The sequence below is a fragment of the Cervus elaphus genome, chromosome 13 (genome assembly GCF_910594005.1).
Source record: "Cervus elaphus chromosome 13, mCerEla1.1, whole genome shotgun sequence".
NCBI lineage: Eukaryota > Metazoa > Chordata > Mammalia > Artiodactyla > Cervidae > Cervus > Cervus elaphus.
In genome coordinates, this window is record NC_057827.1 from 67,008,454 (window position 1) to 67,034,727 (window position 26,274).

The window sequence follows — 26,274 nt, forward strand, 5'->3', positions numbered from 1 at the left end:
TTCCATCTCATCCTTGTTTTGCAGAAGAGCTGGAATCCCAGGTCCTCCTGGTGGCAGAGAATCTCCGGCTTGTTTTATGAGCATGGAGAGAGAGAGAGAGGGTGTCTGCCATGTGGTACAGTCCAACTGGATGACTGTGACTTGTTGAACAATAGCACCCATCTCAAAGAATTAATGATTTCCTCCTAGAGTTGGGAAAGGTTTCTCATGATCAAAGGGCATTAGGCTTAGCATTCTTCTGTTCCACAGTTTAATAATAAATTGTGTAACATCACAGAAGTGAGGTCTGCTTGTCCAAGCTATTGTGTTTAGTCACTAAGTTGTGTCCGACTCTGTGACCCCATGAACTGCAGCATGCCAGGCTCCCCTGTCCTTCACCATCTCTAGGAGCTTGCTCAAACTCATGTCCATTGAGTTGGTGACGCCCTCCAACCATCTCATCCTCTGTCGCCCCCTTCTCCTGCCCTCAATCATTCCCAGCATCAGGGTCTTTTCCAGTGAGTCGACTCTGCATCAGGTGGCCAAAGTATTGGAGCTTCAGCTTCAGCATTAGTCCTATAGATAAGTAAAACCCAGGGTGGCCATCTTTCACTCATCTGTACATTTGTCTGTCCATCTATTCATCTATCCATTTATCCACCCATCCATCCTTAAAGGGCTGTTGGTGGGAAGAGGGGTCAATCTGGCCTTGTGTTGTGTTAGTCCAGAGAGCAGGATTAGGAGCCGTGGATGGGAGCATGTTGTAGGTGACAGGTGGATGAACATTGGTGGTTGAACTTGAAGGCTCTGCAGTCAGTCTGCCTGTGTCTGATTCCCTGTTCCACCTCTAACCCTGAGACCAGGGTAGATAACCTCCCTGTGCTTCAGGTTTGTCCAAATGATGTTTATGATAATACCTACCTCATACTTAGTGGTAAGGATTGAGTTAATTCTTGTGCTTAGAAGCATTTTTTTTTTTTTGGTGACTGCAGAATGCGTGATTACTGTTACCTGGAGGTGGGAGGTGAGGTGGTATTTTGTCTCAGAATAATGTCCAAGATTGCAGTGCTCTCAGAAGGGGCTCTGGCACCTCCTGGAGCCTGCACTCCCCGCCGTTGGACAGGCTGCAGCCCCCGCTGGGGACCCTGCAGGCCGCCGAGGGCTCATCCCCAGTCTGCAAAGAGGGTGGCACTGATGACCTCCAGTCCTCATCTCCAGCTCTCCACGCATCCCTCAGAAACCTCTGTGAGATGTCTTGCTCTTAGTCCTTTTTACCCAAAGAAAACTCTTCTTTGCCCTTTTACATCTTCTGTTGACATTTAAAACTCTTTCCCTTTGTTCTGACCTTATTGAATAGAGAGCATAATTTCTTGGACTTCTCTGTATAATGAATGCTCATGTACTTACAGATTCTGGTCAAGTTTCTCCTCAACCTTTACTTTGAGGGATCTTGCATCATTCAGTACAGAAAACATTTTAGGAAGCACTTAGAAGGATGGTGTAAGATGAAAATTCTGCCTTAGCGCTCTCTATTTCTGCAAATGTGAACCCTTTGTAATACAGACCAGCCGGGTTACCCTGCTCTTAGCGATGGCACTGAAATCGGCTCAGACTCCTCTATGGCATATGGTAGGAGACCTGCAGGCTTCTCAGGCTCTCTGCAAGTTTTCTGAAGCTGACAGGGTGCAGAGATCTGTGTGGGTGGGACTATCTCCTCAAATCATTCCTGGCTTCTCTCTCATGCCTGCAGTAAATGACATCAGTTTGTACATCACACTGGCCTGCTTTGTCATCTCTGTGACATCGTGGCTCACCCGCAGGACAAATGGTCCAATCCCCTCACTATTCTAAATGCTCTTACCAGGTTTCAGGGTGTAGGGAGATTTTGACTGCAGTACTGGGGCAAAGTAGTATGTATATGTTGGGTATGAGGGTGGAGGGGAAGAGATAGGGTGGGGTATCACCCTCTATTACTGCAAACCAGATGCTTAAAATTGAATATTAGATTTGACTTCCAGTAGCTAAGCAGCAGTTCCCATTAGACTAACTTTCCCACAGCTGACAATTATAAACTGAACAAAAACATAATAAACTGCCTAAAGATATTGGAGAGCAACAAAAAACAAGCAGACACAGAAGGGAGCCTTCCCTTAGAAGAGGAAATGGAATGGGGGGAATTTCCTGCCTTTATGTTTTTCTGCATGAGAGTAGGCTCCAGTCTGTACCAGGCAGCAAAATTCAGATAGAGAACCTGCAGTATTACTGACTTGAAGAGCCAGAGGACATAATTTGGGGCAATCAGAGCAGCTAAAGAGTGAGGAGGGAAATCTCAGAAAGGAAGGGGTCAGAGAGGGGAAGCCACAAATTCTGTGTATAGACTCTACCCAAATCTCTGATGACTCCTGAATCCATGAATGGGGCAGATTCCAAGAAGCTCAGCTCATGCTAAGAGAACTGAATAAAAATTTCTACTGCTGCACATAACAGAGGAGACAGTTTGAAATTTGAATAGAGGCAAGTTAGCTCCCTGTTTAAAAAAAAAGTTGGTGGTCTTCAGAGAGACATAACAGAATCCAGAGCTTATACGATGTAAATTTTGTATTAATAATATCTAGTATGTGTTAGTTACTCAGCCATGTTTGACTCTTTGTGACCCTATGGACTTGTAGCCCACTAGGCTTCTCTATTCATGGCATTCTCCAGGCAAGAATACTGGAGTGGGTTGCCATCCCCTTCTCCAGGGGATCTTCCCGATCCAGGTCTCCTGAATTGCAGGCAGATTATTCACCGTCTGAGCCACCAGAGAAGCCCAATAATATCTTGTATTTCACTCCAAAGTACTCAATAGAGTAGGAAATAGGAAAAGGGGACCTATATTCAAGAGAAAGGGTTTCTCTCCAAGGTAATCCCAGTGTTGAAATTAGCAGACAGTTGTTTTAAAACACTTATGACAATGCTCAGAGACACAAAGAAAAATATAGTCACAATGAGTAAAAAGCTAGGAAATCTCTGTACAGAAGTAGAAACTTATAAGGGGAAAAAAAGTCTAGAACTAAAAAATGTAGTAGTGTCTGAAATAAAGAGGGCATAAATATGTATATACTTAATAAGAGTTTTAAAATTCATGAAGCAAAACTGACAGAAGTGCATAAAGAGTCAATCATATCCACAATTACAGTTGGAACTTTCAACACCCTTTTCTCAATAATCAATAGATCAAGTAGGCAGAACATCAGTAAAGGTATAGAAACTTGAATAACACTATCACTCAACTTGGCCTGATTGACATTGATAGAATACTCCATGTAACAGCAGAATACACATTCTTTTCAAGTGTACATGGAATGTTTACCAAGGTAGACCATGTTATAGGCCATAAAACAAGGTTCAGTAAATTTAAAAGGATTGAAATTATTCAAAGTATATTCTCTAATGATAGGATTAAATTAAAAATCAATAACAGATAATCCGAATATTTGGAAGCTAAGCAGCACATTTGTAAATAATCTCTCGGTCCCGGGAGAAACTGATAGGAATATTAGAAACCATTGTGAACCAAACGCAAATGAAAACCCCATATATAAAATTTTGTGGGCTGTAGCCAGAGCAGTTCTCAGATGGTAATTTATAGCATTAATGCCTGTGTTAATAAAGAAGAAAATTTCAAATCCATGGTCTGAGCTCCCATTTTAAGACATACAGAAAAGGACAATTCAACCCAAAATAAGCAAAAGAAGGGAGCTAAAGATAGAGCAGAAATAATTGAAATAGAACACAGATAAACAGTAAAATCAGTGAAACAAAAAACTGGTTCCTTGCAATCAATGAAAGTGATAAAACTTTAACCACTCATCAGGAATAAAAAAGATACAAATTACCAGTATTAGGAATGTGAGAAGTGACTTAATTACAAATTCTAAAGATATTAAGAGAGCTAAGGTAATGTTGGGCTTCACTGGTGGCTCAGTGGTAAAGAATCCACCTGTCAGTGGAGGAGACATGGGTTTGATCCCTGGGTCAAGAAGATCCCCTGAAAAAGGACACAGCAACCCACTCCAATATTCTTGTCTGGGAAATCCTGTGGACAGAGGAGCCTGCTGGGCTACAGTCCATGGTGTTGCAAGAGTTGGACATCACTTAGCAAGTAAACAACAACAACAAAGGTAATGTTATGGTCAACTTTCTGGCAAGGAATCCTACAATTTAGATGACCTCGATAAATCCCTTAAGAGACTCAGAGGCTTAAAGCTCACCCACAAAATTAGATAACTTCCAAAGTCTCTATTAAAGAAATTGAATTCATATTTAAAACCCTTCCCATAAAGAAAACTCCATGCCCCAAAACTTCACTAGTGAATTTTGCCAAATGGTTAGCGAAGAAGTAGTACCAATTTGTTATGAGTTAATTGTGTCTATCTCAAAAATTTGTATTTTGAAGTCTGAACCCCGCAGTGGCTCAGAATATGTCATTATTTAGAGATAGGATTTTTACAGAGATAATCAAGTTAAAATGAAATCTTCAGAATGGACCCTAACCCAGTGTGACTTACGTCTTCATTAAAGGGGAATATTTGGAGACAGGCGTAGAAGGAGAACATCATATGAACATGAAGACAGCCATCGGCAAGTCAAGAAGAGAGGTCTGGAACAGATCCTTTCCTCACGGCCCTCGGGAGCAACCAGTCCTGCCCCGATTTCAGGCTTCTGGCTTCCAGAACTGTGAGACAGTACATATCTATCTATCTGCCACCCAGTTTGTGGTACTTTGTTACAGCAGCCCTAGAAAATTAGCACACAGTTCTACCCAAACTCTTCCAGGAAATCAAAGAAGAGGAAACATTTTCCAGCTTGTTCTCTGAGGCTACCCTGGTACCACACCAAGAGAAGAAAGTGATAGACTAGTATCTCTCATGAACATGGATGTAAAAATTTTAAATAAAATTTAGCAAATCAATCCTACATACATTCCTTCATTTTTAGCAAACTAGAAATAGAAGATAATCTATTATCTTCTGGGACTAATAGTTTAGCAAGTTTGCAGAATTCAAGGTCAATATACAAAAAATAATTGTATTTCTGCATATTAGAAAAGAAGAACCTGAAATGAAAAAATTTTAAATACCATTTATAATGTCATCCAAACATGAAATTAATAGGGATAAATTTGACAAGAGATATCTAAGATTTTTTCATCAGAAAACTATAAACCATTGCTTAGACGATTCCTGGGTCGGGAAAATTCCCTGGAGAAGGAAATGGCAACCTACTCCAGTATTTTTGGCTGGAGAACACTGTGGACAAAGGAGCCTGGTGGGCTACAGTCCGCTGGGTTGCAAGAGTCGGACACGACTTAGTGACTAAACAACAAAAGAAGTTAAAGACCTAAATAAAAGGAAGCACATATCCTGTTCGTGTTATCAGAAGACTCAGTGTTGCTAAGACATCTCCCCAAGTTAGTTGGTGGATTCAGCACAGTTCCAGCCCTTGCACACACTCACCCTGAAGGGTTCCCAAAGCTTTTGCAGGTAAATGGCATGGCGAAGGCTTGGGCACTGAGTACACAGGCTTTTGCTAAGCTGTGCAGGCCTGACGGTGGTTTCTAGAGTGATGTCCTGGGGGGCAGCAAGGGCTGTCAGGGATGGACAGGAGGCCAGGAGCGGGGGCTGAGAGCCAGGAAGAGCCACAGGGCAGGAGCTGGCAGGACCAGGCCAAACGAAGACTCACCCAGAAGTCTGAAACTATTGTCTCCAGGTGGTGGGATGATGGCAGACTCTTGATTTTTTCTGTGTTTCCTCTCTCTCTTTTTTTTTTTGAAAAATAAATTTCACAGAACACAACTATTTCCAGTGTCATCAGAGAAACAGCAGTCCTATTGTTGATTCCTATGGGGTTTTCCTTTCAGTACTTTTGTAGAATTTGGGTATTTTTTAATGGAGATTGTATTTGTTTTATAACAAAAAACAAAACGCAGGCAGACAGACCAGAAGAATATGACCTGTGGCTGGAGCAGTAGGTTTTGAGAGACTAGGGGGAGCTGCTGGTGGGGCCACGCCTCAGGAACCAGGACACGGAAACCTCAGGAAACGTGGGATGAGCGAGCTACAGCACCACGCTCCACTTGTCACGTACTTTCTGCACCTGACTTTCGTTGGACACGTAGACTGTCTCCACTTAATACATCAAGTCATCTTAGCACATCTGACGGAAAGCTTAACTCCTTAATTCCACGGAGGTAGATTGGGATCTCTAATTACTTAATTGAAAAAAGGTACACACGTCAGGCTGCCGCGGTGTTTGGGAATTAATCTTTAAAACTTGACAGTGAACATTAAATTCAATTAGGGAGAGCGATTAGCAAAGATTCTGCTCTTCTTCACCCCCGGTACTTTGAGAAGCAGCTGACTGGTCTGCATTGATTCAGATGCTATCGTTGTGTATATATCAACCAGGAGAGCCAAGTACGCATTTTTCACTTAGGAGGGGAGTTGTCGGGCAATTTAGGGATTGATGGATTTCCTGAAATGTGTTTCCACGACTGGTTCAGGAGGCGGTGGCCGAGAAATCAGACCTCTCTGGTCGCTCATTTGGCCTTGGTGTCACAGGGTTCAAAGCCTCTTCTTTCTTTGATTAGGGTTCCCATCTACCCTCTCCTCTCCCTCCTCCTCCTCCTTCCCCGACCTCCGCTCCAGCTTCTGGCACTCAGGAGATGTTTGTTGAATGAGTTAAGCAAATGAGTGCGTTTAATAGATGGGAGCATTTGGGCACATTTGCTGTAGAGCACATTCATTTTCTGACCCTCTCTCTGCCTCTCTTTGGGGGAGATACAGGGTAGTATCCACAGCTCCCTTCCCCCAGCCCTGCCCCTCACCTTCCATTCCTAGAAGCGACCACCCTCTCCATGTGTATTTTCTTTCTGAATTTATTTTTTGGTTGAGAGGCCTGTGGGATCTTCTCCCTGAGCAGGGATCCAACCTCTGCCCTCTGCCATGGAAACGCAGAGTCTCAACCACTGGATCACCAGGAAAGGCCTTCCATGAATATTTTTATAGTCTTATTACAAGTGTGCAAATAAACATGATAGAGTTTTGCTTCATGTGAGTTTTTTAAATTTATTTTAAACATTTAAAAATACTTTTATTTATCTGGCTGTGCTGGGTCTTAGTTGAGGCATGTGGGATCTAGTTCCCTGCCCGGGGATCAAACCTAGGTCCTCTGCATTGGGAGTGTGGGGTCTTAGCCTCTGGACCACCAGGGAAGTCCCTCCTGTGTGTTTTTAAAATTGTGATGAAATGCGCATAAGATTTACCAATGTAGGGATCTGGCAAAGGGACTGAGGACCCCCAGGGAATTTGACTTTGAAGGCTAGTGGGATTTGATTACAGAACTTCCACAGGACTGGGGAAACAGCTTCTTGGAGGGCATAAACAAAACCTTGTGTGTACCAGGACCCAGGAGAAAGGAGCAGTGACCCCACAAGAGACTGAATCAGACTTGCCTGTGTGAGTCTCCGGTGGAGGCGTGGGTTGAGTGGCTGCTCTGGGGTCAGGGGCATTGAATACAGCAGTTTTGGCATTAGCCCTTTTGAAGGAGGTCACCATTACCGCCATTACCCCTACCATGGTTTGGCCTCAGGCCAGTCTACAGGGAGGGAACACAGCCCCATCTATCAACAGTTATGAACATTGGGGTACAAATATGTCTTTGAGACCGTGGTTTTACTTTTTTGAGCATATGTACACAAGTGGAATTGCTGGTTCATATTATAATTCTGTGTTTAATTTTTTGAGGTCTTGCTATACTTTTTTCCTCTAGTGGCCGGACCATTTTGCATTTCCACCAACAGTGTACAATGGTTCTGATTTCTCCACATCTTTGCCAACACTTACCTTCTTCTCCTTTTTTTTTTTTAAATAATAGAAGCCATTCTGATGGAAGTGAGGTGGTATTTTTATGTGCTTTTAAAGCTTAGATGACATCATCCTGCACATATGCAGCAGTGTGTATTGTCTTATGTATTCAGGATTATAACCCTGTAGATCTAGTTCATTGATTTTACTTTATTTTTCCTTTTCAAGTCATACTTGTGCATAGTTTTGGAAAAACAGCCGTTTCCTGTGCTCTGCCCTTCCACCATGAATTCCCACTTCACTCTGAAGTCTTCTGGCTGCCTCCTCTGTTATTTCTGTTCATATTTCTAAATGTAAATGCTGCTGGTTTTTGCTTTTCAGTCTGAAACCCCAACTGTTGACCCCTCACAAGGAAGAAAGGAACTGAGCTCTCTTAACATCCTTTGAAGGCCACTGTCGACCTCTTATTTTCTTAATCTTAGACATTTACATATGCCCAGGAAATAACGCTTTCAGAGCTCTGATCGTGCGCATTTTGAGAACCTTCAGGATGTGACAGGGTGAATTTTCTCGTCTTGACAGGGGAGGTTATTGCTCACATCCAGTTTGTGGATGCGCGTGGGCATGCTTTGGGTTTACTCTTATTAAGGAAGTAAGAGAGGGTCAGGGACTCCTGCTGTTAAAAACCTCATGCTCTACACGCCTCAGGAAAGCACAGCCCCCAGCACCGCAGCGCCTGCCGGGCGCCAGGCATGGTGCGGCGTGCCCAGCCCTCTCTCGTTTCCCACCGCTGCTGCCCGGGGCTGGGGCCCTGCTTACCCCCATTATATGGAGGTGGAGACTGAGGCCAGGAGAGGCCAAGCTTCTTGGCCAAGTCACATGACCTGCGAGCAGCAGCGTCACATGGGAGGCACAGCAGGTGCATTCCAGCTCTTGTGTTCACTCCCCTGACCCAGCTCGGAGGGTCAGTAAGAGTGTCCCTTTCTTCCTGGGCTGACACCAGAGACGGTGGACCCTTGTACTGTCAAGCACCTGCCTGTGTCAGGCCTTGGGCTAGCTGGCTCAGGCTCCTTGCTTGCCAGCCTTTCCCCGGGGGCTCATGGTGGTTGGCGGAGTTTGCTGCAAGAGCTGGTGGGAAGCCAAATGCAGCTCTTTCACGCCCGAATGGTCCCCGCTCTCGGAATGTTCAGTTCTATACTTGAGGGCTTAAAAACACATTTCAGAGGTCATTAAGTGTACACAGGGCTTTCTGCCATGAGCATCACTTTCCATGGAGAGCAGGGGGCCAGTGAGGGATGGTACTTTCTCTCCCTCGGGTAGGTGTCTGCTCCTGGCCTGGTTGCAGGCACCAGTGTGGCAGGCTCTAGTTTGAATCTCAGTCTTAAAGCAGGACCTATGCAGATGGCCTGGCCTGCTGCCATGTCCACTGTGGGGCTCAGAAAGTCCTGTCTCAGAGGACAGATGTCAGAGGTACAGGCAAGACTGGGCTGGAACTTTCTGGTGGCGAGCAGGTGTGAAGCAAGCAGGTGTGAAGGGCTGGGCAGGTGCGTGGCAGGACACAGGACCGGCTGTTTCCTTGAGGGCTCCGTTAACCCCAGAGAAAATTTTGGGAACGGCTCCCTCGTGACTTGCCAGTCCCAAGGCCTTATTATATTTCCACCAAGAGAATGTCACATCTAGATACTGTTTGGATGGTCAAATATTGGGAGTCTCATTCCACTGCTGGAGCGTTTTCCCCGTGCAGAGGGGCCCAGCTGAGCCTCTGAGCTTGGGGTCCTGTTCATGACGTCTGGCGCTGTGTTTGCCTCGTAGGTGTGGAACGCCGTGGACTCGGGGAGCTGTTTGCAGACCTACTCCCTGCATAGTGAGGCGGTGCGGGCCGCCCGGTGGTCCCCCTGCGGCCGGCGCATCCTCAGCGGCGGTTTCGACTTTGCCCTGCACCTCACAGACCTCGAAACAGGTGTGTTTCTCTGTATCCTTCCCCCAAGGCGCGCCCCCCCCTCCTCCGAGCTGGCAGCTGAGGCATTGTTCTCTCTGGGGGGGGGGGGGGGCCTTCTCCTGACCAGGTTGCGGGGTGGGGGAGAGAATCCTGCGTCCACAAGCTGCAGACATTTTCAGGGCTGGGGCACCTGGGATCAGGGGAGATGCAGCTCGGTGAGTGTGTTTCCAGGCCATTTGGCTGAAACGGAGCCTCGCCACAGAGAGGTTCACGGTGGGCCTCGGCCAACTCTCCCGGAGGACAGAGCCCCAAGGTTGTCTCAGCCCCAAGCTGCGGGGCTGGATAAAGAGGTGGCTTTTTAATCAACTTCTGACATGCAATTTGTACTGAAATAGATTTAGCTTTATCACAGTGTCCTTTGGTTGGAATCAGTTTAGAATTCTGTCAATTCATTACCATTGAAAGGCTGTGAGGAACGATTCCAGCTCATAAGGGAAGTCTGTCTGCGAATGAGTTCTGCTTCCATGCCCGTCCTGCACAGGCCTCTGGTTGAGATGGATTCGTGCTGGCTGGGTCCTCCAGGGGTGCTTGACAAGCGGGGCGAGAAGGAGAGAGAAGTTAGCGAGGGAGCTTTTCCACTCGCCAGCTTTCCTGGGCGGCAGGTGCCGGAGCGCCACGGGCCTGGCCGTGGTTCTCCGGTGAGGACGGAGCTGGCTTCCAGCCTCGCCCCCTGACCCCAGGCTGGTTGCCCTCAGTGCCTCCCTGACTTCCTCCTGGCTCACTTTCTGCTACTGCTGCTAGGGCCAGGACGGGAGGCCTGTGTTCACACTGGTCCCCGGGACGCCCCTGCCCTCCTGGCCCAGCTGGGGAGGCGCTGGCGGCCCGGGCTTCTCCCAGAGCCCAGCAGACAAGGGGGTGGGCACCCCCAGAGCCTGGGCCCTCGCTCTGCCCCGCGTCACGGATGCAGCGGGTCTGTTCCTCACCCCGAGTGTCCTCGTCTTCCGCTGGGTCGCACAGGGGTGGCCTTGTGGGTGCCTCGCAGCGCCTCTGACCGAGCCGTGAGGGCGGTGGGTGCAGTGTTTCAGGTTTAGCACATGACATGTCGATCCTGCCAGCCACCGTTCTCCCCATTCCCCAGGTGATGAACTGAGGCTCGGAGTGGCGAGGGACTGGCTCGGGGCCTCCAGGGGTGCATGGAAGGTGGGGTTTGGAGCAACACCTGTGCCACTGCAGGCCCCATGCCCATTCCACTGTGCGGGGTGTGTGCACCCCTCAGACCGTGACCTTCCTGGGAGCCTGTCCGGGCCGAGAGGGACCTGCGGCTCTGGGAGTCTGGTGCCACTGGGTGCTGGTGACCGTTGCGTCAGCGACAGCAGGAGGTACTGTCACCAAGTACCTACTGTGTGTCGGGTCTTCTGTAGCCTTCCATTCGGGGTGAGGCCCCACTCACCCCTTGAGACTGGCGCCCCCAGAGTCCCCTTTGTCAGGCAGGCCCAGAGGCACATCCGGGCAGTGGCCGAGCCAGGATGGTGACAGGTCTGCCAGGCTCTGAGGCTGGTGGGTGGCCTGACTGCTACACTGTGTTGCCCGTGGGTCCAGGAAGCCATGCTTAGTATTGGAGACACAGAGGTGAACAAGCCCCAGGATCCACCCTGGAGAAGCTCCCATCTGCTGGGGGAGACAGACGTGCAGAGAGTCCCAGAGAACAGTGAAGAGTTGAGATGTAGGAACTGCAAGCGCATGTAGCCTGGAAGATCAAGAAAGGCTTCCTGGAGGAAGCGGGGCCCAAGCTGACGCAGGAATAGGGGAGACAGAATCAGGATGGAGAGGGGCTGGTGAGGAGGAGGAGGGAAGTTGGTTCTCAGCAGATGGAATGAGGATGGACCCATCATAGGAGCTTGAACCATGTGGTGTGTGGGGTGCAGGGAGCTGGGGGAGGTGAGTCGGGGGGTGCAGGAACGGGAGCTCCGGCTCCACACGCTTCCTAGCCCGTGGGGCGTGCCTTCCGCACACACTGCTCCCCAGACCAGCGACTGAGCACCCACTCAGTCGCCCGCGCAAGAGTGGTGATGGGATGAGTTTCACATGCAGGTGGTGCTGTTGGGTTAATCAAATACAAGTTGGTTTGATAACATTAGTGGATTCCTGGCGGCCCTTTGTCATGATCTATCTCCTCAATCAACAGATGTTAAACAGGCCCTGCATGGTCTCTGGGTGTGAGTGTGTGTGTGAGCGAGTGTGGGGGGTTCGGACGTGTTCAGGCCTTCCGGGAGTCCTCCTGCTGCCGCGTTAGGGGCTGCCACAGCAGGTGGCAGTAGCGGGCCGCTGCTGAGTTTGGAGCAGGCGGGAGTCCTGGCAGGTCTCCCTGGTGGCGGGTGTGACCCGCGGCAGGGTGGGGGCCGCAGGAGGGGAATGTGCCTGCCCCGCCCGGTCTGTGCTGGACCCTGCTGGAGGGAACGCGGTCTGCTCCCCCAGCTGCGGTGTGTGGGGTGGGACGGGGGAGGTCTGGCCCCACCCCACCCCACCCGGTCTTGCTGTCCACTTAGGGTGGTGAGGGGGCACTTTCCTCTGCACCCCTCTGCTGGGAATGGGCTTACCACCTGATGCGCCTGTTGAAGGCCCCCTTTCATTCATTCAGCTGTTACTTATTGAGCACCAGCTGTGTACAGGACCGGTGCTGGGGCCGCTTCAGTGAGCAGGATGCACGAGCTTTGTTCCTTGAGGAGGGCAGGTTGGGGCCAGGGGTTTGGCTCTCCCCTTGGGGAAGCCCTCTAGCTCCTGGACGGGGCCTCTCCTTTTGAGGGGTTGTTGTGGTTTCTGGGCCTATCCCCCCTGGTTAGAGTGGGAGCTCCCTGAGATGGGGGTTGGGGGGGACTGTCCTGGTGGTCTCTGGGTCTCTGTCGCTTGGCCAGGACCAGCTGGAGCAGCTGCTCAGCGGGCGTGTGGACGAGGCTGAGCTGAGGCTGGTGCTGGCCGGGCAGGACTGGGTTCAGCGGGGCGACGGGGCGGGCTGGGGGCTCCACGCGCTGGCCCAGCGCGTGCGGGGATGCTCTCCGCGAGCAGTCCCTGTGGCTCGCGACCTCATTTGACTTCTCTCGTCCTTTCTCGCCACCAAGTCTGATCTTCCTTTTCACTTGGTCTGCCTCTTTCCGCCCTTGGTGATTTGGCTTTTTCATTTCAATCTAATTAGAACTCCCTGCCAGGAGAAGGCAACGCAGGGCGTTCTCACCGCCGCGCTCTGGGAATTAGTCACTCGGTGCCCATTGTCGCTAATGGGAATTTGGCGCCAAGGCCATTTATCCTGGTGTCCTCAATCAATACAGTTAAAAATCTGTGGATTCTGAAACGTCAATACCCGGCCTGAAATATGGAGGGCCAACCACATTTTATCTCGTTAATTTATAGTTCTGACGGGCTGTTGGCTTATAGAACAACCATGAATCAACACTTAAATAAAATCTGCTCACAGATTAATTATTTTTGGTGCTCTCATTTCAGTCTGTAATCTTCCTAACAAAACATCTCTGGTGCATTTGGCTGAGGTGGCCTTGGGGAGCGCTGGTCGACTCTGCCCGGGCGCAAGTGTCTCCCATTTTGTGAGTCAGCGTCCGGCACACCAAGTCGGCCTGTCTCCTCGGAAGCCCCTGGCGAGCTTGCGCTCGTTCCGTTCTAAGTAGCGCTGGTTTCTTGCAGATTCCAGCCCCCCAGCCTGGCTGGCGAGGCCTCGGACTTGGCGTGCATTTGTTGGCTGCAAAGGAGGTGGTGCTTTCCCTGGAGCCCCCAGGGCGCTGGGTGGTCAGGGTCCCTTGTTTTCCTTCCAGGGCCCGGTCAGCTCTCCTGATGTGTGACCAGCCTGTCCGGGCATCCTGCTGCCAGTGGGCATGGGTGCGGCGCTCCCGAGGGTGCGGGCACGTTCGTGTCATCCCTCCTTTGGTCCTAGATCCAGACGCGGCGTCTGTGCCCCTCGACCCAGGCCCCGTCCCGTTCGCACCTGTGCTCTTCTCTTCTGCTCGCAGGAGTATCTCTGTCCAGTCCCAACCTTGGTTTCTCCCCCTCTTTCCACACAGCTTTGGGGTGAGAAGCTGACCCTAGCTGTGGCTATGTATGAAATCGGATGCTAGAGCAGGCCCCCGCCAGCCCCGTATCTCACACTTGGAATGTGCCTCTGGGCCCCCTCCCCGCTCCCACAGACGTCCATCTTGTCATCCGCTAGTTAAGCTCCTGCCAGCCCCCTGGATAAATCAAAGGTGGTTTTTAATCAACGGTCCTATTTCATTCATGACCGTTGTTGCGCAGCGGTGCTGGCTTTATCTCTGTGTGTGTTTAATTGCAATTGCCCTGCAGTTTGGCTCCCTTCGCAGGTAGGACGACCTCTGTTGCCTGACCCCGGAGCCTAAACTCGGTCACGGCTTGTTCATGTCCCAGCGGTGACCTCCGGGTCCCAGAAAACCAACTTAAGTTATGCCTTTGGGACGGACCCTTTCATTTTTGCAAGTGGAGAACTATTAAAAACAAAAAAAAGTTTGGAAAATTCAGCCCTGTCCAGTTAATTAAATGCAGTGGCCAAGCTTGATGTAAGAGAACTTTCTACAACTCCTGCCGTTTCTTCTGTTGCTGCTCCGACTGCCGTCAGCAGCTGCCGTTTGTCTGGGGCTCTCTGTCTCCCCTGCATCGCCTCTAATTCTCAGAACAGCCTCTGAAGGTCAGATCTGTTATCCTGATCCCATGTACCGGGAGCCCACAGATCTGAGAGGCTTGCCGGCTGATCCACGGGCCGCCAGCTTATCCGTGGGGATAGCGTGCAGACACGGGCCTGTCTGACTCTGGCCCAGGCCCCTCCCCAGGACTCAGCCTGGCGTGCCAAGGCGGCCCTTGTTTCTGATCCGTGGAGTTTGATCTGAAAGTTAGCAAGCTCCTGTTCTCGTTAACTTCGAGTCAGGATGGTTAAATTTACAGCTGGCTGAATACTTCCCAGAGGATGAGTGTAATGATATTGATTTTAGCGGAATGAGTCATATGCCGCCTGCCTGGGAACACAAGCTCCATCACCCGCAGCCGGCAGCCGCAGCCAATCCCTTGTCAACGTCTCGGCGGCCCGCTCCCCAGCCCGGGATGTGCACGCAGAGCCCAGGAAAAGGAAAGGTCACGGCGCGCCTGTGGGCGGGCGAGGTGGGGTGCAGCCGGCCGGGCGCCGGGGTCACTTGGGTCCAGCCTCTGTCCCAGCGTGACCGACTTGTGTGGCATCCCCTCTGTCCTCGGTGCATCCCACTGTGAAACAGGTCCACGCAGAGCCGTGGCGGGACCCGTGCACGCTCCAGGCAGGGGCGCTCTCCCCTGGGAGAGGCCTGAACTTCCCGCAGTCTCTTTGGGACCCAGACTTGGGTTTCCCCTGAGTTGTTATGTGCCAGGATCTGGGCCGGGGCGCAGACCTACTGCGGGGCTGGAGAGGCCCCCAAAGGGCCCTGGAGCCCTCATGACAAAAGGGCCCCACGTGGCAGGCGTTAGTGTTGCCCAGCGCGTGGGTGGGCACCTCGGGGAACTCAAGGTCTCTATCTGAGAAAGGGGGAGGGGGGCTCCCTGAGGAGGAGCTTGGCCCGCGTGACCAGCTGCCTTGTCACAGCTATATTGGTGACGGCGCACTGGCGGCAACAGGAGTGTCGAGAGAACAAATTGCATTTCTGCATTCTGTTTTCAACATGTTTTTGCTTTAACGGCGATTTATAGTTTATTTGTATCATTATCGATTCATGGAGGAAAAGAAGTGATTTTTCGTAACTCCAAGAGGGTCTGAACAGTGCTTATACCGGTCGAGTTCATTAGAACAAGATCAATAACATCAGTGTTAGTGGATTAAATATTTTAAAGCTCAGTTTCTTATAAGCAGCGTACAGCGAATAAGTGGAATTTTCCATAACAAACACGTAAACAAGTTGGATGCGTCTCACGGTTAGAGGTTATATACAACCAAGCGTCGTGCTCAGAGTCTCATGGCCGGGGAGGGGATGTGATGAACACGCAGCTCCGTTTCTGAGAAGTTTCAGAGCAGGAACACAGGTGACAGGCGAGGACCTCCGCTTGCATCGTGGCTGTCACCTTCAAGACAGTGTCTGATAAATATTTGCCGGCCTTGTCCATATCTCTTTAACAAAATGTACAGGCCAGCCCGGAGCATCATAGTCTCATAGCCTCAGAACAAAAACTTAAGTCAATAATCTCTCAAGTCTGCTGCTGTTGAAAACTCATATCCCTTGGTTTTAGCTTTCAGTTTAGCTGAGGATGAATTCAATAATTTGAGGCTTAGTTGTCTTCAAACCGTAAGAGTTTCCCTTTGTTGTTTGCTGTCTGCTGGGCCTTCTAGCATCCTCTCCATACCACGCTGCTTACTGTCCTCCCGACAGACGTGCGTGTTTGAGGGCGTGCGACCCCCCGGAGAAGGGGCCTGCCCAGGGTCGCGCTCCTGAAAGTGACAGAGCTGGGATGAGACCCGGGTCTGTGTGACCCTCAACCCCTCCGCGGTATCACCTCTTGCTCTGCACAGGTCGCTGGGGTCCTGATTGAGTTACAGTTTCTCCCCAGACCTCTTTAGGTTGTCTCTCTTGAAAATTAGGGATCTGTGAGCTTATTAACTTTGGCCACCTCATGCGAAGAGTTGACTCATTGCAAAAGAACCTGATGCTGGGAGGGATTGGGGGCAGGAGGAGAAGGGGACAACAGAGGATGAGATGGCTGGATGGCATCACCGACTTGATGGACATGAGTTTGAGTAGAGTCCGGGAGTTGGTGATGGACAAGGAGGCCTGGTGTGCTGCGATTCATGGGGTCGCAAATAGTCGGACATGACTGAGCGACTGAACTAAACTGAACTGAAGCTTATTAAAAAATGGAAACATTTTTTAGTTTTGGTCCCTTTTAACAAAGAAAATACAGCAGATCCCGAGTTATTACAATTAAAAGTAGGAAAAAAAGATATAAATTATGGCTTGTCTTCTAACTGGAAAATTTTAGTACTTAAAAGACATAGATTCTCTCTCCGTCTCTTTAGGGAATGGAGGATGAATAACATAGTCAGAAATACATTTTTTTTCGGCAAAAATGTTCAGCCATTATCTTTTAGCAGCTCGACTTTCACTTTTCCTCTCCTCCCCGCCCCCCCCCCCCCCCCCCCCCCATTGCTGGCTAGACTGTATCACTACACTTTTTGAAAAAAACGTGGCTAAAAAAAAAAAAAAAAAACGTGGCTAATTCACTGCCTTTCCTGAAATAAGCATATGGTTATATGATATGGTCCAAGAAACAGGGAGGATTTTTTTTTCCTCCAGGCAGTTGGTTTGTTTTTCCTTGTGGAGTTAAGGGTTGGCGGTGAATTGCAAATGAGCAAGAAGTCGGCATTAGGTGCAGTTTTTTTGGTCTGAAGAGAAGACTTGTGGCCTGCTGGGGCCTTCTCGGGTTGGGGAGGGCTGCAGGGGCACCTGTACGCTCCTTTTCCGTCAAGGGAACGTGATGATTGCCTTCCCCCTGAGCCCCCGTGGGGATCCCCCAGCCCCTTGTCTGGACTGAGGCTCCTGAGGTCAGCGCTGCAGGCACAAAGTCCATCTCTGGGGTGCACGGGCTGGCAGCCTCTGCTCCATCCTTCCCGGGAGGGGAGCCTGCTAACTGGGCTCTTAAATGCTGGGTTTCTTTCTTTCATCTTCTTTTTAAATATTTGTTTACTTGGCTGCATGGGCTCTTAGTTGTGGCACGTGGGACCTTTCAGTCTTCCTGGCGGCATGCGGGATCTTGACTTGTGGCATGCAGACTTATTTGCAGAACGTGGGATCGAACTGGGCCACCTGCATTGGGGCTGGGAAGTCTTTGTCCCTGGACCACCAGGGAAGTCCCACCCTTGGTTTCTGACCATGGTTTTCTGACTTGGTTTCAACTGTGGCAGAAAGGTGAGGAAGAGTTTGGCTTCCAGACAGGTTTCAGGAAAGGAAAAGAAAGAGTAAGAACAAGAAGTACCAGGTTTCCAATGAGATTGATTCCCTGGGAAGCAATTTTTTTGGTTAACTTGAGAGAGTTGCTTGTCTTTTGAGCTAATGAAAGGGGTACAGCACCCAGAACATAAGTCTGCTCGTCTTCCTGATGCTTCGCAGGGGAGTTATTTATTAGAAAAGCAGTATTATGACAGCAATATTAGTATAATTTAAGAAGTTATCTTACTACCCCTCAAACTACGCATTTCCTTGGGCGAATTACGTCTTCCCATCTTTGTTTGCATCCGTCCTTCTTTATTATTCCTGTAACTCAAGAACAAGTATCCAGCATTGTCTTTCTTGCCACAGTGCTATTTATAGTTCCAGTTGTAAATGGCTTTTCAGCCTGGCACCAGGCAGAGAACCGTATTTGCCTTAACTGCTCTCCTCGGGTTGGACAGCGAGGCTGCTGTTTATGGTCCCTTCACCGTAATCAGCAGTGCGATCCCAACTGACCAGCTCTTGACAGCATGTCGCGATGACACACGATGACCACGGAAATCTTTGTGCATTGAATTTTGTAGCAAAATAGCGGAGGGGCTTATTGAGCTTAAGGAGGCACAGAGTCTTCATTTACAAAAAGTCAAGTGTTTCCAAAATTTCCTGTGATGACAAGTGACTGCCAACTCTAGGCCCTTAGAAGATATTTGAAAAAAAAAAAATCAACATGCTTAATCATCCATCAAGGTAAAGGTGATATTTTAACAAAGAGCAAGAGAGTAGCCTCTTTCCAAGAAATCTGTACCATGGAGAGGACATTTTGAAAACATGTTTTTAAATCGTTTGTAATATTCTGTAATTTTTGTTGCCCCAAATGATGTGAATGTATCACCTATTAAAAACTTTGATTTTTGCACTCTTAACCCAGGAACAGTGTTTTTCTAATCTCTAAAATCCTGTAAATGAAAATTTCAGTGGATTGTGAATTGGGTTGTTAAAGATTAGTTGCAGGAGTCATTATTTGGCATTAGGGGAAATGGAGCTTTATTAGCAAAATGTTCATAAAATTCTTTGCATCAGTGGTAGAAGAAAGTGGGAAATGCCTCTCCTGTTTCCAGTGGTAAATGTCTTCCATTCTGGTTCCTCGAATCTCTGGAAGGAGGCTTCTGGGGCTCTGACAGACTTCAGTGTCTAAACTGAGGCTGTAACTGAACTGCTGTCAAGTCCCCGAGTCAATGAAAGGTCCCTACATTACAAAAATGGAAGTAAGTACAGTCCTGCTGCTCTTACTAAAAATATCGTAACTCATTTGGTTTAATAATTTCCAAGAGGTTTGTTGGTACTCTTAGTAAATGGCATATTAAAGTGTGTTTTAAAATATGGGTTATTTTATTCTTTTATCCTTGTCTCAAAATCATCTTTTTTTTTTTTTTGGTAATTGTTTTTATATTCATAATACATGGGTACAGTAGCACACTGTGTCACTTATTTATTAAATAAATATACCCGTGTTGGCATTATATGCCTAAGGGTGTCTCCTGTGCTGTCAGACAAGGTTGGACACCAAGGATCTAGGCAAATTGGATTTATCAAGACTTCTGCTGTAAGTCTCAGGAGCACCAGTTGATGACTTTGATCTCCTTCCCTGGTGAGCTGGTGGAGCGTTTAATTAAGTGTGGGTCCTGAACGCAAAGCCAGGCAGCCTTCCTGAAGTGCTTCCTGAATCTGTGGGCCCAGCACACTTCCTGGGCTCCTGGGAGAGGAGACTATGCTTGAGATCTTGGCAGGGCACTGGCTTCCGGCTTCTTAGGTCCCTAGCTGCCCACCATCTCAGTCCAGGGGAGGGTTTTCGAGGGCCAAAGGTGGTCAAGGATGCCCCTCCTGGGCTGTGGCACTGTGAGAGGAAGGCACGCTGGCTTTGGAGGCCAACATACCTGGGCTCAGCGCATAAGTTCCATTCCCCACGTGCCCCAAGGCTGACCCGTTCTAAATGATCGACCATTCTGGCATTTTTATGGCTTACCTCTAAGAGATCTCAGTGATAAAGAAGATATTTTCCACAGCAGAGTTACGTGCATACAGGCAGACATTTGCACAACGCCTAGGAGTGCTTGATTGCAGTATCATGGCGGAGAGAAAAGGTGGTCCGCAGCCCTTTCCTCCAGCCTGTGGCCTGCGTCACTGTGATATCACACTCTCATTGACCACTCAGGGTCTGACGGCACCCCACCGGCCACGCTCTACATCAGACCCCACCCCCCCCACATCCTATTGCAAGCCACGAGGGTGTGATTGTCAGGTGCCGATCCTGAGAAGAATCACTTTGCGGCATCCTGCTCTCGGTTTTTAGACTGCCAGATCAGTGATCTATGGCGTTATTGTGCAGCTTTGGAGATGTTACTTAATTCTCTTGAGGCTTGCTTTCTTCAAACTGCAAAGTGGGCTTAGGGTTGTCATGTGCTTTACCTGGGTTGATGTGCATGGTATTTACTGAGCACCTAAAAGGCGGTGTTCATGGATTCAGGCATACTGCTTATCCCGGCGGGTGGGGGTGGGATGGGGTTGAGCTAGTAGAGGATCTCAGGTAGCCTGAGAGTGAGGGCAGATGCTGCCCTTGCTGTGCTTCCAGGAATTCTTCACTGGCCGCCTGGGCCCAGGGGGCTCTGTTCTGTGGCTCCATACCAGGTGGCATCTTAGTTTTAAGATATTTAGTTTGTGATCTGAGTCTTTTCTAATACTCTCTTCTTCTTGTGTGTTGTAGGAACCCAGCTATTCAGTGGCCAAAGTGACTTTAGGATCACTACCTTGAAGTTCCTCCCAAGAGACCCCAGTGTTTTTGTATGTGGCGGCTTCAGCTCTGAAATGAAAGCTTGGGACATAAGGACCAGCAAGGTAACACCCACCTTCCTCACTTGGCCTTTCCAGGAGAGCTTTCTTGACAATTTGAATGATTGGGGGCGGGTCAGCATCTATATATAGGACCCTCGAGATGGAATAATTACCACTTAATATTTAATCAGCGCGAAGCATAATTTTTAGATGTTTTGAAAGAACAGTCTTGAGTCGTTAGATATTAAAGCATCGTAGGTGCAGTTCTCTGAAAGCATGTTGCTAAAAATATTTGTGGAGCACCTACTGTGTGCAGATGCTTCTGGATGTTAGAAAGTGAATCATCCACATATTACTCAAGGGAGTATGTGGATTGTGGATTACTCCCTAGAGTAATATGTGGATCCAAATCAGTGGTGTGGAGGAGTGTTCTCTGTGTGTGCACATGTGTGTGTGTATGTGTGTGCGTGAGGGGAGGGGACTTGGGGTGGGGCCAGCATTCAGAGAGGGTGAGATTTTAGCTCAGCGCAAGGACAGCTTCACAGAGGAGACTGTGTTGCCTTCGGGGCTTAAAGGCTAGTTCCCATCGGTCCCATAGAGAAGCGATTGTTCAGTCCCATCCGTTACCACAACCTGCTGCTCCCGTTGCTTCCCTCACTTAAGACCTGGCATCTCCATCCTTCCGGTTGCTCAGGCCAAACCCATCGGAATCATCACGCTCTCTGCTCCTGCTCTCGTCCCCTGACACCCAAACCATCAGCAGACCCGTTTGTAACTCTGGTTTTAAGCCGCCCTTGTCTCCCGCTTGGGTAATGGCAGCGCCTGCCTCTCTGATAAATGTCTTCCCGGCAGTACCGCCCCACCCGCGCCAGCCCCAGCCCCGGCCCCGTACAGTTTGTTCCCGACTCAGCAGCCAGGGTGGCCCGTGACAGCGAAAGTCGGATGTGTCACCCTTCCGGTCAGCACCGTCCAGGCTCAGGTCTCACTCGCGGTTAGAGCTGTGTCCCTGCAGTGGCCCACAGGCCTCACAATCTCCCGTCAGCCCCTCCTCTGCAGCTCTGGTCCCACAGTCCTGCCTCGGGGCCTTTGCACGTTCGCTCTTTCTGCCTGCAGTGCACCCCTCCTGGTTTTCTATGGAGAGGTCCCCACCCTCCCTCCTCCAGGGTCCTGCTCAAATGCCGCCTCTGCAGGAAGGCCTTCCTGGACCAGGTGCCGGCCAGCCCTGGTGTTCACTAGTCCCCCCCACACCTCATTTCTCTCTGTATCATTTATCATCATCTGGCACACTATGGCTGTATGTGTCTATTTGTCTGTCTCCCTCTCTTTGAATGTAAGCTCTTCCAGGGAAAGGGTTTTTGTCTGTTTTGTTTGCTGCTGACTTCTAGCTTCTAGACCAGTGCCTGGCACATGGAAGGCACTCAGCAGATCTTGGTTGACTGAATGAGCAGCTGGAGGCGGAGGGCGACCATGCAGACTGTGAGGGATGCAAGGTGCGGACAGAGCCAGTGACCTGCTCGACTTGGCTGGGAATGGGCCCCAGGCAGTAGGACAGGTGGGCCGAGAGACTTTTAATGCTGTGCGTCTGGATTCGGGTCAGCAGTGAGGAGGCATGGGAGGTTTGTGAGCAGCGGGGCTGGGATCAAGACTGAGGAAGGACTCAGGGAGGGGCAGTGAGGAAGAACCTGAGTGCTCCTGCCTCTGGGGAGCCAGTGGTTTCAGGATGCCTGTTTTCAAGCCCTGAGAAGCAATGCCCCTGGTCTGAAGGAGGCACCAGTCTCTGAAATGCTACAGGGTCATTCATGATGAAACCTGCATCGATCTTGACCTTCAAAGAACAGGGTGCAGACTGTCAGAGACTGTTGTCCTCCAGCTGGGATCCGAGGGAGTCGGTGGTCCCGTGCGGAAGGGCTCTAGCCCGCTGCACCTGCAGTACTGAAGCTGCTGCCTGAAGGCATCCCCTTCCTGGCAGGTATAGCGGCCCCCGCGGGTCTGTGCTGAGCAGAGGCCTTTCCGAACGGCTGGGATGAAACGTGGCGGGGTGAGGTCTCCAGTGCTGGATTCAGAAGGCAGGCTGGTGCTTCAGATCAGCCGCTGCAGGAAGGTGAGCTCCCACCAGGCTGTGGAGGGGGGATGCTGGTGTTTTGAGGAGAACCTAAAACCAGAAACAGTTTCCTTCAAGAGGACAGGATGTTCCATCCATATGTGTCTAGCTTAAAGGATTGTGCCTCACACGGGGGAGGTGGGGGTGGGTGGGGGAGAGAATTAGACATAGAGAGATGTACTCTTTTTTTTAAAAGAAAAAACACGCATTTTTTTCTTTTACAAAGAGACTATTTTTTTTTTTTTAAACAAAAATATTTGGAAAAGAGAGAAAAGCTACCCATAAAGAAGTGGACACGTGGACTTATAAAAGCACTGGAACACTCATATTTGGGCTATAAATACATGATGAATGAAAGAAAATACTGGGAAGTGCTGTTGGAGCTGGAAACTCTTAGTCATGCCGTTTGAAGCCGGGCCTCCTGGTCACCCAGCCCCTGCTGACGGCCACGTCCCTCGGAGGTGCGCTGACTGTTTTTAGCCCCAAAGACCAACCACGTAAGAAATTGCTCATCAAGGACGCCATCTGATTTAAGACTTTGTTAAAAATATCGGATTTTCTCCCAGGGCAGACGCCAGCTGATGCGCTCTGAGAATGCCAGGGGAGAAGCAGTTAGGAGCAGATGTTGCTGTGACTGGTATTGGCATGCTTGCCAGCCCTTTCCCAAGCTGATAACGTGGGTAACGGGATCCGCGCAGCATTTGTTTTTGCTTCCTTTTCCCCAACAATCCGACCGCCTGTCCTCCTTGCTGGGTCACAGGGCTCGTTCCATTTGCACCAGCCAGGCTCAGGGGACCACTCTCTCTCCCGCTTCAATGAATGTCTCCTCTGAGAGGTGTGGCCCAAGGGCCTCCTGTGGACCCAGCAGGGGGGCCAGAGAGGAGGGTCAAGGGTGCCGGCTTAAGGTGACTCTCTGCAGTCCTGCTGCACTCCCATGGGGCGTGGGGCTCTGTCCAGCGTGCTGAACCCTCCAGCCCTGCCTGGCGAGCGTGCAGACACCTAGGGCTGAGGAGTGTGGCTCTTATATTCTTCAGGGGCAGCCAGGAAAACTGCAGGACGTACACGGACTTTACCTTAAAATCAGGACTGATTTCCTCTTTTAAAAATGATGGGAAGGGGACTTAACCTGGTGCTCCCAATGCCAGGGCTCCGGGTTCCATCACTGGTCAAGGAATTAGATCCCACATGCCACAATTAAATATTCCACGTGCTGTCAACTAAGATCTGATGTGGCCAAACAAATAAATATGAAAAGGACAATGGGAAGGGCTTTATTATTTCATATAATATGTGATTTTATATGAAGAAATTAGAAACTAGAAATAGAAGGGGTGGCCGAGCCAGCTGAAGGTGAACATTCGTAACATGTGCCTGTTTTTTTTTTAATTTCACTGTTCTTTTCCACTGTGTGTTTCTTTAAATGTTGATCGGTCTTATTCTTATAGTTTTGTATTTCACTTCGCACATTTCACACAGCATTCTGAGGGTTTTCCTTACAGTGAGCTGAGTTCTTGTAGATTTTCAGTGCATCCCTCGGACACCGCACGCCTGGCTGGTTTGCTCCTCGCGTCATCCTTGGTACTCAGAACACGTGTCTGACACAGCAGGCACCCAATAAATATGGATCAAATGAGTCCATTTCAAGTGGTTCAGCTTATTAAACCATTTCCTGAGGTTGGTTTGGAGGACATTTCCTGTTGTTCGGTTTGCCATTTAAAGGTAATAGATGTAAAGGTGGCGATGAGGAGTCGACCAGCTGAAGCTCGGGGCTGAGTCTGGCATGCCGCCTGTGTTTGTAAATAAAGTTTTATTGGAACACAGTCCTGGTCATTCTCTTGCGTAGCGGCTGCAGCTGTTTTCACACCACAGCAGCAAGGGTTGAGTTGTTGAGCCGAAGACTGCGTGATCCGTAGGGCCAGCATAGCTGGGATTTGGCTGACCCCTGCCGGGATGGGTCTGGCTGCGGCGTGTGTCACTCCATGTCTGGTCAGGGCTGATCCCCCTGACCTGGCTGACCAGGTGGGGCCCCCCGTGCCTCACCCTGTGGAAATCGTGTGCACGCGGAACGTTGTTTCCAGAGAACCGTGCCTCAGTCAGGGATATGCGGGTTGTTTCTCTCCCTTGTTATCTATCATCTCCAGGCAAACCACCCCAGGGTGCTTTATTATACATTCTACTGTCAGGCGCATTTGTGTGTCTAGTGTTTTCCACACTTGCAGTTTATTTCCTGCAGCTTGGGCCCCAGAATTCAGATTGCTGGGTTAAAGCGAGTCCGCATTTTGAAGGTGAGGGGTAGGTGTCTAAGGCCACGGCCGATTCCACCACTGGAGCATGACAACAGGGCCAGACAGCCTCCCGCTGGGCCCGAGGAGCAGTTGGAACAGATGACATTAAAGCTGCTTTCCAGCCATAGACTTTTATGATTCCTTAAGCTAAGCTGCATGATCAATGTCAGGATTCTGGGCTTCTCCAGTCCAGCCCAATTCATTACAGCAAATGGGCGATTTGGCTCCTCTCTCTTCTCGGCCGATCTCTCTCCACTCAGGTTTGATGATCAGAGCACATCCCTCATCTCTGCAAAGTGCCTGACTTCATTTCCGGCCGGTCAGCAGGCTGTGTTCCACACTAGCCCTCTGAGCCTGCTTACTGGCGCTGGCTCCATGCTGCCGGCATGGGATTTTCTGATGCTTTTTGTCTCCTGAGAGTCTGCTCAAATGTAGGTACGGTCTGGAACCCAAGATGTCCGTGGCCTGACCTTTGTGTGACCGTGGGGGTCTGAGCCCCAATGGGCTTCCGGAGCTTATTGGCCTGAGCGCCAGGAGACCTTGGCTCCCAGCCTCCCTCTCCCACTTGCTTAGCTGGCTGATTGTAGGCGAATCTCTAGGCGAAAGCCTCCCTCCATCGGGTTTCCCCAGTGGTGCAGGAAAGGGGTAGCAGGAGGTCATCTCTGCAGCAGGCCTCTCAACCCTCCCCTACGTAGGAGAGCACCTGGGGCTCTCGTTAGGATGCGGACTCTGTTTCTGCCGGATGATGTCTTAGTCAGCTCAGACTGCTGAAACAAAACGCTGCAGCCCGTGGGCTTAGCCAGCGAACACTTATTTCTCACTTTTCCGGAGTCTGGACTCCAAGATCAGGGTGTCATTGTGGTCGCATTCTGGTGAGGGGTCTCCTCCGGGCTGGTAGACAGCTGCCATCTTGCTGTGTCCACACGTGATGGAGAGCGAGCAACCTCTGATCTCTTTACCCCTTTTTAAGGCCACCATTCTCACCATGGGCCCTCCACCCTTGTGACTTTATCCCAAACCTAATTACCTCGCAAAGGCCTCAACTCCAGAAATCATCACTTTGGGGACTGCAGTTGTCTGTTGTTGCAGTCGCTCAGTCATGTCCGACACTTTGCGACCCTATGGGCTGTAGCACTCCAGGCTTCCCTGTCCTTCACTATTTCTCAGAGTTTGCTCAAACTCAGGTCCACTGAGTCGATGATGCCATCCAACCATATTGTCCTCTGCCACCCCCCTCCCCTCTTGCCCTCAATCTTTCCCAGTATCAGGGTCTTTTCCAGTGAGTCGGCTCTTCACATCAGGTGGCCAAAGTATTGGAACTTTATCTTCAGCTTCAGTCCTT

At 49.9% G+C, this 26,274-nt stretch overlaps 1 protein-coding gene and 1 long non-coding RNA gene across 4 annotated transcripts in view; both read left to right on the plus strand.

Moving 5' to 3' along the window:
- Nucleotides 1–26,274, plus strand: part of WDR25 (WD repeat domain 25) — a 132,947-nt gene that overhangs the window by 68,930 nt on the left and 37,743 nt on the right. For all 3 annotated transcript variants that reach the window (XM_043921454.1, XM_043921452.1, XM_043921453.1), the window contains exons 3-4: nucleotides 9,639–9,786; nucleotides 20,479–20,609. In XM_043921454.1, the coding sequence (XP_043777389.1) occupies nucleotides 9,639–9,786; nucleotides 20,479–20,609 (279 nt within the window). The remainder of the gene's footprint in view (nucleotides 1–9,638; nucleotides 9,787–20,478; nucleotides 20,610–26,274) is intronic.
- LOC122706317 lies at nucleotides 22,534–24,467 on the plus strand. The gene is made up of 2 exons (XR_006344371.1): nucleotides 22,534–22,647; nucleotides 22,914–24,467. It is a non-coding gene; the product is annotated as an uncharacterized LOC122706317 (long non-coding RNA).